Genomic DNA, 13343 nt, shown 5'->3' with positions numbered 1-13343 from the left:
GTTTTCCAATGCTTCGCAAAGGGCACATATTGGTAGATGGGTAAAAAAATCAAAGCAGACATTGAATATCCCTTTTAGCATGGTGAAGTTATTAATTACACTTTGGATGGGGTATCAATACACCCAGTCACTACAAAGATACAGGTGTCCTTCCTAACTCAGTTGCCAGAGAGGGAGGAAACCGCTCAGGGATTTCACCATGAGGCCAATGGTGACTTTAAAACTGTTAGAGTTTAATGGCTGTGATAGGAGAAAACTGAGGATGGATCAACAAAATTGTAGTTACTCCACAACACTAACCTAAATGACAGAGTGAAAAGGAAGCCTGTACAAAATGAAAATATTCCAAAACATGCATCCTGTTTTCAATAAGGCACTAAAGTATAACTACAAAAAAAAAAAGGGCAAATAACTTAACGCTTTGTATTCAGGACATAAAGTTATGTTTGGGGCAAATTCAACATAGCGTCACTGAGTACCACTCTTCATATTTTCAAGCATGGTGGTGGCTGCATCATGTTATGGGTATGCTTTTCATCTGCAAGGACAAAAAGAAACGGAATAAAGCTAAGCACAGGCAGAATCCTAGAGGAAAAGATGGTTCAGTCTGCTTTCCAACAGACACTGAGACAAATTCACCTTTCAGTAGGACAATAACCTAAAACACAAGGCCAAATAAACACTGGAGTTGCTTACCAAGACACAGCATCATATGACACAAAATGCATCATACGGGCAAGATTTCTGTATTTTGAAAGTTACATATCTTGAAAACTTGATTGCTGACATGCAAAACATTTTGGGACTATTTCAACAATGGACTAATTAAACAAATACCAAAATATTGTTTTTGGGTAGAGTTGTCCTTAACATGCTTGATTGTCTTACCTCTGCTAGGTGTGGCATTGTTATGAAATAGGATTAGTGGCAGTGGAGATTCTTCCATTACTGTGAGATGATATAGGCCTACTATATAGTAGTCATTGACTCGAGTGAATAAAATGGTGCAATATTAACTTGGTTATAGTACATTTCCCAGATTGGGTTATCAGACTGTGTTCTGATAGTGATAGTCTACACATGCAGCCCATTTCTGATTTTTTTTCTCACTAATTGGTCTTTTGACCAATCAGATCAGCTCTGAAAAAGATCTGATGTGATTGGTCAAAAGACCAATTAGTGTTTACACAGGCAGCCCAATTCTGATATTATTTCCACTAATTGGTCTTGACCAATCACATCAGATCTTTTCACATCAGATCTTTTTCACAGCTGATCTGATTGGTCAAAATACCAATTAGTGAAATAAAGATCAGAATTGTGCTGCCTGTAAATGCAGCCATGGTGTGTAGTGTGGATCATTTAAAGTTTAGACACAGTCAAACATTGACCAACGAAAGGGTTGAATTCTTGAAATTATTAATACAACAAGATTGGGAAACCATTCTTAACATTACAGTCCTTGCATGGAACCAAAGAGTTCTCAATCTAGCATTTCTGCAATCATTTCTGTACAGTACATACATCACATGTATAATTAGTTGTTAAGATGTAGGACACGCCCTACAAGCATAGACAGTACATATAAAAAATAAGATCTGAGGTCATGCTCCACTAGTCCACAGGTGCCTAACTCCTAAAAGGCATGATGGGTTAACCATAGTCACTCTGACAGTAAATGATGGCTTGTTCTATTCCTGGAGAGTAGGTAGATAGTGTTTGGGAGATTCCCATCTCATTGTCCAACTGCTATAACTCAACCCATCACTCATCATAATGCAGTGAAGACAGGAACTTATCCACATCCAAGTCATCAGGGAAGGAATCCATTAGTTTCTGCTGATTCTGAGGGGTAACAAATAATAAAGAGATGCAGTGGTTTTAATGTGCTTTCTCATTATACAAGCAAAAAGGAAACTGAGTGCACATTTAATGCAGGACATTATGCCAAATATCTACGATTGGGTTGATGTGATCACATTCAATTATGAACCTCAGGAGAGATTAGGATACACAGATTGAATAGAAAATGCTGTATGATATGCTCACCTTTGCTTTCTTCTTACTGCCAGATGAACCTGATAAATCTTTCTTTGCTGGCGGGCTGGCCAGGGGCTCAGGCTGCTTGCGCTTCTTGCTCTTGAAGGCTACAGGGGTCACTGCTCCAGCCCCCTCCTGGCGCAAGCTGTCTTTCAGTGGGGTGCCCGACCTGGCGATGGCAGCTCGGGATAGGATAATCAGTGTGTGGGCCGCCATGTTGATGCTGTTTTCACTCCCTGCCTCGCTGGCTGGGCTGCAGGAGGGAAGGTCCGGGGTGGCGGGAGGGACCAGGTGCCTGGGGGTTCCGTCTCTGCGCAGCCTCTGACGTGCAGGGATCCTGGGGCAGTCTAGAGACTCCTGGAGACGGCCAGGGGTCAGAGGAAGAGGCAGCTCTGGACAGCCCATGCCTGGCCTCTTAGGAGAGGCAGCGGGAGGGTTTAAACCCTGGATGTCGTGGAGCATTTCGGCCGCCTGCTTGGTCAGTGGGCTGGTCTTGCAGGGGGTTTTGCTGGAGCTAGCCTGGGGGACAGGGGTTTGTGAGCCCACTGTGGCTGGGCTGAATGCTCTTGGTGCTGGTGGGGGCTGCTGCTCTCGCCTTCCCCCCTCCAGCTCATTCTCCTTATTGGCAGTGACACGAGGGGGGTCCTGAAAAGATGTCCTTTTCTCAGTCCATCCCTCCCGCTCCTTGGCAGGAGATTTCTCAGTAGGCTCTTGTCTACATGCGTCCTCCTTCTCTTTCTCTTTCCTGCTCCCTGATCTCAGTCTGTGATCAGAGGAAGAGGACCTGAAGCTCTGGGCATCCTTAGGTCCTGTTCCACCATCATCCTTCTTGTCTGCTGATTGAGATCTCTTCCTGGACTCTGACTGTGAGGCATCAGTCCTACTGTTACCAGCACTCTGAGATCTACTGGTACTTGCACTTTGACCTCTAGCATTTTGATCTGCGTCCCTCTTTGAAGGGGTCTTTTTCGCAGCTTCTTTCTGCTTTTGGACAGTGGAGGATTTCTCGGTCTCTGTTCCGGTCCATGATGTTTGAGTGTTGTCCGTACATCTTACAGTCTCTATTCTCCTTTTTGGCCTGCTGCTCCCCAAGATAGCAAAGGCCGATTTAGGTATCTCTTTCTCCACCTGTTGGACAGAAGGTGATACAGGAGTAGCTGTTGCTGGAGCTTTGGAGGAGGAGGAGGCAGTTTTTCTGGTCTGAGTGGAAGTTTCACCAGCAGACCCATCAAAGCAAAGCATCCTCCTATGGCTGGGGCTCGAGCCAACTGCTACCTTCTGCTGCCCTGTGCTTTCAAAGGATTGTTGGTGGACCTGCTTTGTAACCATATTCGATCCAGAAGCTTCCGTTTTTCCTGAAATGCACAAGCAAGCAACAACATTTGTGAACAAAATATCAGGATAACCGTAAACAGACAATGACATTATGGAGGACTGAATACTAATCCTTACCTGAGACTGTGGTGTCCTTGGGAGCCAGTTTAGCCTTGGTTTTCACTGCTGCTGGCTGCTTTGCTGAAGCAGGGCTAGGCATGGCTATCAACTGAAACAAACAAATTATCACTAGATGCACATGTTATTGTAGCTAAATCGGTTCAAAAAAAGGGATTAAATGCAAATATGTAAAACATATTACCTGATTGGGAACTATTGAAAACTGTCCTGCATTGTTCTGCCCAACAACAGATACAGGAACCACCATGCTTTGCAGCATGGGCTGAACTGGTGAAGATATGACGAGTCTAGATCCTGGAAGGATATAACTGATTAGACATTTCCCCTCAGCAAAACAGTATGGCAAATTAAGTGAGTGATGACTATTGGGTAATTCCACTGTAAATGTATGCCAAACAAAAAACATTGATTTCAAAGTTTAACATACCATACAGGTTTATCCACAAGGACTACTTTTAACAATTTACACAGACAATTGGAATAAAATAAATGTACTGGAAGAACCGTGCAGATGCAAAGTTTGGTAACAGAATTTTGGTAAAATCTCCCTCAGTTTTTTATGTGTCCTCGTTTTCCCAAAACATTTAAATATATGCTCTGAATTAAGATTCAACAATGTCTGCATAAAGAATGAAGTGTCAGTTATGTCATAACACATTGACTTTAAAAAAATCTATTTGGGTTATTGAACTACAGTAAGTGAAGTGAATTTATACACGGCAACAGAATGTCATAATGGATCCCTGATCTGTACTACACAGAAATGCATAATTATGGATATGAATATCATTGTCTTCGTGGTGATGTATCCTAAATAGGTACACTTTGCATATTTGGCCATTATCCTTTGCATATTTGGGTATTATTCTACACACTGGCTATAATTGGAAGCTCTGCCCCCAAACAAGACCAAATTTGAACCAATCATAGACGTCTATGTTTCACAAGTTTGGACATCAAAGTACTGCACAGTAGAGCTCAGTAGAGTACAGTACAGCACAGTAGAGTTCAGTACAGTACATAATAGTGTACTCAACTCTAGTGTGCTATACTGTGCACTGTACTGAACTCTACTCTTCCTAATTGTACTGAACTCTACTGTACAGTACTGAACTATATACTATTCTCTACTGTACTATGCTGTTCAAACTTGTGAAGCAAACTGTGGTTTGTGACTGCTATGATTTTCCATTGTAGCCAATTCAATAGCAGAAATTCCGTTACTGATTTTACAGAAATTGATGTTTTGATCACTTAATAATTAATAAACAAAATTATTATCAGTAAAAGCACTATAACTAATTCATAGGTTTACCTTTACTTGTTACTTCTGTGAACTTTCATTAACCTTCCTCCTCATGAGGGAGAGAAATTAGAAAAGATCTTAAAGATGATGGTTTTTGGTAACGGAATTTCAAGGCACAAGGCAATGTTTCTTAAACTTACAGGAGGCAGAACAATTTCTCCAAAACTACATATAAAAGTGTTGATATAAGTTGGCAGGGGTAATTTCTTTAACATTGTGTTTTGATGTATTTCTAATACCTTTTAAGACTTATTCTGGTTGATGTTTTCTAAGACTCATTTTCTATCTGTTTGACCAGAAATCAAAGCCTTTGCTTATTCCAAATAGCTTGAATGGTAAATGGTCAGAAAATGTATATATGTCTTAATAAAACATTTGACTCTTAGCTTTCATTTGACATTTTCCTATTAACTTAATATGGTTGGTGCTTATTGGTTCATTTACATGGAAATGACCTATAGCTTTATGATTCAAGTACAAAATATTAAAGCTGCAATATGTAACTTTTTGAGCGACCTGACCAAATTCACATAGAAATGTGTGTTATAGATCTGTCACTTATTGAAAGTTTTATGTGCACTATTTCTATGCTTCCCGTTCTTAAGTTAAATTTTTGCGTCAGTTATTTTCGGTTTTGTACACCAGCTTCAAAAAGATGAAAATACAATATTTTTGGTTAAGGAAAATATATTTTCACAGTGGTTTAGATGGTACAATGATTCTCTACACTATACTTGCTTGTTTTGTCATATAAACTGAAATTATGTGAACTATTAGAATTTTAGCGATTTTTGCATAGTGCATCTAAGTATTTAAACGCCGTCTTACCAGGGGAATAGCGGGGTGGAGTGGCCAGAGCATATGAGGTGGGGGGTACAGTCTGTACCTGTTGGGCGCCACTGGGTAACATCACCATGTTGGACTGGGGGTATGTGGCTGTTGTGTCTGTCACTAAGATGTAGCTGTTGGTGGATGTGGCTGAATCAAAGGGCAGCTGAATGTAGTAGCCAGGCTGTGTCAACGCAGATGACGTCCCTGCCAATGCTGCCACATCCCCTGCTTTCCCACTAAGAGGATTGGTCTCTGCTGGCTGGAGGACTTCTGTCCTCTGTAAGCTGCTAACCGCCTGCACCGTCTCCTCCTGAGCCATGGGTGCGCCACTGAGGGCTGGGGCCTTGGCAGGTGACTTGGCGGGGGAGGAGAGGAAGATGGTGGGGATCCTATCCCCAGTGATGCTGGACACAGCCTGGTTCAGGGCTGAGTCACTGGAGGGCTCCTCATGCTCATCGCTGATTATGATCTTCAGGGCCACAATCTTACTGGAGTCCACTTCCTTGCCTGTAGGATTGGGGTTTGGGATGAAGGTTGTTGTTGTTGTAACTGTTGAGGGGACAGCCATAGAGTGTATGGTCTGTGGTAGAGGTTGTGAAATTCCTACAGTGCTGGGAGGGGTCAAATTCATATGAGGCAGGTTAGAGGCCTGTATGGGAGCATTGTTTGACTGATCAAGCACTGGCATGGAATTGGACAGGGCAGGTGAAGAGTTAAGAAGTGAAGCTTGGTTATCCATCACTTGTCCACCATCAGCCCCCACTGTGTTCTCACTGCCTAATACATTTTTTTTCACAGCAGAGACCGTCCTGGTTTCAGATGAAGCTGTGTTGCATGCTGATGCCGGACGATTTGTTCCACTCTCCTGTCTGACTGGCTCAAAGACATCTGGGGGAGCTATATTGTCAAGAGGAGGAGGTTCATCTATATCCACACCTGATACATCCTGATCAAAGATGGAGCCGGAGTCAACCATATCAGAGTCCTTTGCGGCAGAAGAAGAAGCGCCAGTAAGTTTATCAATACGTGCTGAGGGTCGAGTTGCACTAGCTCCCTTTCTCAACCCTCTGGTACTGGGTCCAGGAGTTGCCTTTGAAGTGCTTGAAACAGGAGGTGCAGATTTCCTTGTTTTCTTACTATTGGGCTCTTGACTGGACTTTGTTGCTCTAGTTGTTGTTTCTTGTCCAAGTGTTGAATTTTCAGGCCCAGTGCCTGAGAAATTAAAGAGAAATCCCATTGTCAGAAAGATATTTCTGATGAAGCATCAATATTGTTTAGTATATGATTCTAACAGGCATTATTTAAAAGGTTGAGGACTTTGTCCATACCTGGGTCTCCAGTCTCAGGAGAGACGTCAATACATCTAGTCTCAGTCTCACCATTCTCTGTTGTGGTATTGCTCATGATCCCAGCTCCTTGTTCAGTATCCTCACTGGTTTTGCTTTTGCCTTAATGCAAATAATCAAGAGATTTAGAGGAATAATGTGATTTTATAAAATCTTAGTCAAACAATCACCAAGCCCACTTCATGCATTTACATTACATTTACGTCATTTAGCAGACGCTCTTATCCAGAGCGACTTCATGTATTGTCAGGAGCAACAAAATCCTGCACATGATCTAGATTAAATCATCAGCAAAGTTGAAAATGTTTACCGTAATCAAAGAGGTCAAAGAGAGCCTGGAAGGCTGGGTCGGACTCTGTCTGCTCCAAGATGTCTTGTATAACATCATTAGACATATGAATCTCCCCCTGCACAGAGTAAAACATCAGTAGAAAGCACAAATCCACACTCTATGCACTAAAGACTGACAATGTTCCCTGAGTTCGAGTGGAGAAATGAGGTATAGCAAGTCTGTCAGAACATGACATTACCTGCAGGCCCAGAATTTCATCTATGGACTGGTCAGGCTCCATGGTGCTGCATGATGCCTGGGGACTGACATCACTACAAGTTGAGAGTAAGAAACACATGCACAGGTAAGAAATAATATCTACTCTACCCAACAGCCAAATTGTAATAAGTAATGAAGTCAGTACTGTTCAAATTTTACACAAGATCTACTTTTATTATTACCTTGCTAGGATTTTGTTTATGTTTTCAGCAAGCTTCTCTTGTAAGGACTTGTCATTTAGAATCCTCTCTCTTGCATTTTGTATCACCATTTGCTGCAAAGATACACACAATTCAATGATAAATTCACATCAGTCAACAGGGGTTAGCAGTGTTTTCAAATGCAACATATTTATAAAACAGAGTATTAACTTTGTTTTGTACTCACAGGGAAATTCTCTGTGACTGCCTCTTCACTCTGGGGCTCTGCTCTCAGGCTACTGGCTGCCATGTTGGCTCTTCCAGTCCCACCAGATCCCCCACCTCTCCTCCTGGGGGAGTCACTGGGAAGATTACTCTTTTATCATAACTCAATCTACTAGGGATATGCATCTTTCCCTTTCAAGACAATTCGATACGCATCTAGATACATGCGCTCCAATATGTTACATGAACGATACGTTTTAGTTTGAAATGATTCGGTGCGATTCGGTTTGAACCTAGCAAATTAGCTATGACATAGCCAATTACTATATAGCACAACTTTGGATTTCACTCCCATCTCAAAATAAAATCTATTGTAAGCAGATTGGGTCTCTGGAAGCTTACTTTTATTCCGGTAAACAGCATTTAACAGTGCATAGATAACAATAACCTAGCAAATTACTGCCTACCTCGCGTTGGTCAGCACGCGAAGCTGGGCACAGTGCGCAGTTTGACTAGGCTACTGATAGTGCCTGGGGTTGTTCAGCATGCAAAATAACTTGTAGATCAATGACTGTCAACACAGTTACAGTGCCTTCAGAAAGTAGTCATACCCCTTGACTTATTCCACATTGTTGTGTTAGTTGAATTCAAAATAGATTAAATATATTTTCTCTCTCTCACACCAATCTACACATAATACCCCATAATGACAAAGTGAAAACATGTTTTTAAAAATACAGAAATATAATTTACATACAGTGAGGGAAAAAAGTATTTGATCCCCTGCTGACTTTGTACGTTTGCCCACTGACAAAGACATGATCAGTCTATAATTTTAATGGTAGGTTTATTTGAACAGTGAGAGACAGAATAACAACAAAAAAATCCAGAAAAACGCATGTGAAAAATGTTATAAATTGATTTGCATTTTAATGAGGGAAATAAGTATTTGACCCCTCTGCAAAACATGACTTAGTACTTGGTGGCAAAACCCTTGTTGGCAATCACAGAGGTCAGACGTTTCTTGTAGTTGGCCACCAGGTTTGCACACATCTCAGGAGGGATTTTGTTCCACTCCTCTTTGCAGATCTTCTCCAAGTCATTAAGGTTTCGAGGCTGACGTTTGGCAACTCGAACCTTCAGCTCCCTCCACAGATTTTCTATGGGATTAAGGTCTGGAGACTGGCTAGGCCACTCCAGGACCTTAATGTGCTTCTTCTTGAGCCACTCCTTTGTTGCCTTGGCCGTGTGTTTTGGGTCATTGTCATGCTGGAATACCCATCCGCGACCCATTTTCAATGCCCTGGCTGAGGGAAGGAGGTTCTCACCCAAGATTTGACGGTACATGGCCCCGTCCATTGTCCCTTTGATGCGGTGAAGTTGTCCTGTCCCCTTAGCAGAAAAACACCCCCAAAGCATAATGTTTCCACCTTCATGTTTGACGGTGGGGATGGTGTTCTTGGGATCATAGGCAGCATTTCTCCTCCTCCAAACACGTTGAGTTGATGCCAAAGAGCTCGATTTTGGTCTCATCTGACCACAACACTTCCACCCAGTTCTCCTCTGAATCATTCAGATGTTCATTGGCAAACTTCAGACGGCCCTGTATATGTGCTTTCTTGAGCAGGGGGACCTTGCGGGAGCTGCAGGATTTCAGTCCTTCATGGCGTAGTGTGTTACCAATTGTTTTCTTGGTGACTATGGTCCCAGCTGCCTTGAGATCATTGACAAGATCCTCCCGTGTAGTTATGGGCTGATTCCTCACCGTTCTCATGATCATTGCAACTCCACAAGGTGAGATCTTGCATGGAGCCCCAGGCCGAGGGAGATTGACAGTTATTTTGTGTTTCTTCCATTTGCGAATAATCGCACCAACTGTTGTCACCTTCTCACCAAGCTGCTTGGCGATAGTCTTGTAGCCCATTCCTGCCTTGTGTAGGTCTACTATCTTGTCCCTGACATCCTTGGAGAGCTCTTTGGTCTTGGCCATGGTGGAGAGTTTGGAATCTGATTGATTGATTGCGTCTGTGGACAGGTGTCTTTTATACAGGTAACAAGCTAAGATTAGGAGCACTCCCTTTAAGAGTGTGCTCCTAATCTCAGCTCGTTACCTGTATAAAAGACACCTGGGAGCCAGAAATCTTTCTGATTGAGAGGGGGTCAAATACTTATTTCCCTCATTAAAATGCAAATCAATTTATAACATTTTTGACATGCGTTTTTCTGGATTTTGTTGTTGTTATTCTGTCTCTCACTGTTCAAATAAACCTACCATTAAAATTATAGACTGATCATTTCCTTGTCAGTGGGCAAACGTACAAAATCAGCAGGGGATCAAATACTTTTTTCCCTCACTGTACATGCAGTTCAACACTGAAGGAGAGGATGCATCAGTGGTCACCAAAGATGAGAGGTAGAAAAGGAATGTAATATGAGCAAAACATTTTAGTGAACCGCCGATTCATAACGTTTTAATCGGTTTTTTGACCGATGCATTCTAAATTTGGTTCAGTTTGGGGTCCGCCGTCCGATGCACTTGTATCTTTAAACATTTTCATTGGGGGCCAATGCGTATAGTTGAATCAATTGTTAAATCCCTACAATCTACACACGGGTAAGAAGAACTTCTAAGAACTTACAAAGAAGTAAACAAAGAGATGACAATGACTATCTTACCATTTCCTACGCCCTGGGGATAATGGTCCTGGGGTTAACCGGTTGTCTGGAACCGTTATTTGCAAAGGTGACTCTCCTGTAATAAAAAAACAAGTGTCCATTATTCAATGAAGCTTTATTGACAACCTTTCCTATAAGTTGGTATTAATGTTAATAAATGATGACGGCAATTGCCAGTTAAAATGAGATGTGATAGACACCTACTGTAACAACCTTCCCCAGTACACTGCTGCTCATGGATGTGTTTGTGTTTACTTACGGTTCACATTGATGAGCAGACGTCCTCCATCTTGGATCTGGGGCTGTGTGCTGCAGATGGGGGAGGATCTGGTCTGCTGGGAGCTGTAGCAGACTGGGGTGGAGTGTCCCAGGATGCTCTGAGGGGTGTCGAGGGGGGTGGCGATGCCCTGGGCCAACGGCGGGGCTGACGATGACAGAAACCCAGAGCTGGGGGACAGCGTTGATGACAAGGCTCTCGGTCGCCCCCTCATGTTCACGATTCCATTACGTGTGCGTACTGCAAAGGAAATAGGTTTATGAATCACGTCATACAGCAAGGTTCCCCAATAGGCTGCCCGTGGGGGAATTTATTTGGCCCTCCATGTTTTCGGAGCAAAAAAATTATAAATCACTTGGACATAAAAGATTGTAAAATCACCTGGAAACTAGAAATGTGTATTCCCACGCATAAACAGAGAGGAATATGTGATTGTATACCAATGTAATGAAGGTTTTAAATTATTCTGTTTTTCTCAAATACTCTGTTTGGGATTCTTGCGGTCAATTTGCAGTGTACAAAACAATTAGTGTTTTGTGTGATGTAATCTTTATAGTTATGCTGCCATTTAGCCAGCAGTCTGACTCCTGTTTAGCCAATGTTTGCAATGACGATGAAAAAATAACATTAAAATCGCTATTGACTGCTGTTTTGTGAACAAGTGGCAGCGTTACGAGTGACTGAGCAGCAACTGAAAGGAGGTAGGCTAGTGGATCCTGCATGAGCAGAAGTCTCCGTATTTTTTTGTAACAGCAAGTCTGATTCCAGAAAATCCAGAACCACAACCACTCCAAATGATTTATTACTATGTTCCAGGTCAGCCCATCGCTCAAGGAGAAAAAACAGCCCATGGCTGAACGTAAATAGGGACCCCTGTCATACAGCCACATGGAGTTCAGCACTCTGCCTGATGGCTTGAGCCACAAAACAAGTTCAGAGGTAGTACTAAGATCATAACCATTTAACTTGCAAGAATATTTAATAAAGTACTTACATCTTTGATTCTGGCTAACAGCTGGGGAGTTCTGCATAGACCTAAGGAAATAAATTAGTCATATTGAATATGTCAGAAAGTGACACCATCAAACAGCAATCTGTTGGTGAGTTTTTCTTTTCCTTTTTAAAGATAAAAATAGGTTCTTACTTGATTTGATTGAGTGTGAAATCAAGCTTTTTCCACAATGATGTCATCATGACGGGTATCTGAGTCTCTTCACTCATCTCTAAGGAGAAATAGCAGGGAAGTGTGACAACCAAGAATACAATACAAACATGTGAAAGTCCTGTAATAATTTACTGAAAGTGGTAGAGGTCAGAGGTTATACTTACCTTTAGATTTGACAGCAACATACTCATTCAAAAGAGTTGTCAGGTTTTTTCCAAAAAGGGACTGCAATGGGAGTACACATTAATTAGCTACCTAGCTAAGTTATCCACTAATGAACTCACTGTAACTAGATAGTCATTACAGTGACTAAGAGTTGAACACAGCTATATACAGTATGAACTGACAACATACTTACAAACATACAAGCAGGAATAGTTCCATCATCTGAGCTGTGTTCTGCGTACTCCTTCAAATTGGGGCTTTCACGAATGAATGCCTGGCTTGTAGAACACAGTCCCTCATATTGTAAGTATCCTGTAAAAACAGTGTACAAGACGAGTAGCAGAATTGGAGGCTTAGCTTGTCACAGTAAGACCAAGTCAAAATCATCTTGATGTTGGCTTTTTACAATGCAGCCCTCCATGCATTATCACCAGCAGGATCTTGCAGATAGCAATCTAACGTCCGCGAGCTTACTGTTACTGCCATATAGCTAGCTTTTAGGTTAGCTAACAACACAAACAAGACCCAGTTCAGACTTACCTAAAACGAGCCGCGCTATGTCAGACGGAAGCAACATGGCTGCAATGTCGAATTATTGCAACAATTACAAGTTACATTCTCTGTAAAATCAAGTAAGAACACATTAATCGCGAATAAAGCAAGTACATTTGGTCAAAACATCCAGGGACGTTGTGTACGGAATTGTGAAAAGGCGGGGAACTCGAGCACATGTAAACCGGAAATTCCAAAATATTTGGAAGATGTGCATTATGGGAAATGGTGTTTCAATGGGGAGTGTCCACTCAGTTTTTAGCACATTTCAAATTACTTCCACGACGTTACAGATAGACGCTGACATCCGTTTTGTTATTGGAGTTTGTTTTGATTATTATTATTACAGTAAATGCACTCATATCGCTTTTGCCAGCACCAGAAAAACTCTAGACACTCTCGTGCGATTTCTCTGTGACCCGGTTGTGATGTATCGTTTTCAACAGTGGGAGGCGCGGTTTTGCTGCTTGCGAACGTCAACATGTCAAAATCCCTTTACAGTGATCAAAATCTTTGGTGGAAGTTTCACTTTATATGAGAAGAATAAACAACAAGGTATGAAATAACTGAATAACCGAGCATCAAGATCAAATGGGATGGGTTTGATATGTGACT

At 41.9% G+C, this 13343-nt stretch overlaps 1 protein-coding gene across 4 annotated transcripts; it reads right to left on the bottom strand.

Moving 5' to 3' along the window:
* Positions 1–1402: 1402 nt before the first annotated feature.
* LOC121559046 (protein NPAT) lies at positions 1403–12888 on the bottom strand. 4 transcript variants are annotated; one of them, XM_041872332.1, is made up of 17 exons: positions 12717–12888; positions 12370–12488; positions 12176–12236; positions 11991–12069; positions 11841–11881; positions 10829–11086; positions 10570–10645; positions 7916–8030; positions 7711–7802; positions 7509–7581; positions 7289–7385; positions 6961–7080; positions 5630–6844; positions 3677–3789; positions 3493–3583; positions 2050–3395; positions 1403–1845 (listed from the first exon to the last, which is right to left on the bottom strand). In XM_041872332.1, exons 1-17 carry the CDS (start codon positions 12751–12753, stop codon positions 1765–1767), a joined length of 4014 nt encoding a protein of 1337 aa, XP_041728266.1. In that variant the 5' UTR covers positions 12754–12888; the 3' UTR covers positions 1403–1764. The 4 variants fall into 4 exon arrangements, with proteins under 4 accessions (XP_041728266.1, XP_041728275.1, XP_041728268.1 ...); XM_041872341.1 differs by having other exon boundaries at positions 7012–7080; XM_041872334.1 differs by having other exon boundaries at positions 7916–8018.
* Positions 12889–13343: the final 455 nt, after the last annotated feature.

The sequence above is a fragment of the Coregonus clupeaformis genome, chromosome 5, assembly GCF_020615455.1.
Source record: "Coregonus clupeaformis isolate EN_2021a chromosome 5, ASM2061545v1, whole genome shotgun sequence".
NCBI lineage: Eukaryota > Metazoa > Chordata > Actinopteri > Salmoniformes > Salmonidae > Coregonus > Coregonus clupeaformis.
Note: the sequence above shows the minus strand (reverse complement) of the source record. Positions and strands in the feature narration are given on the sequence as shown.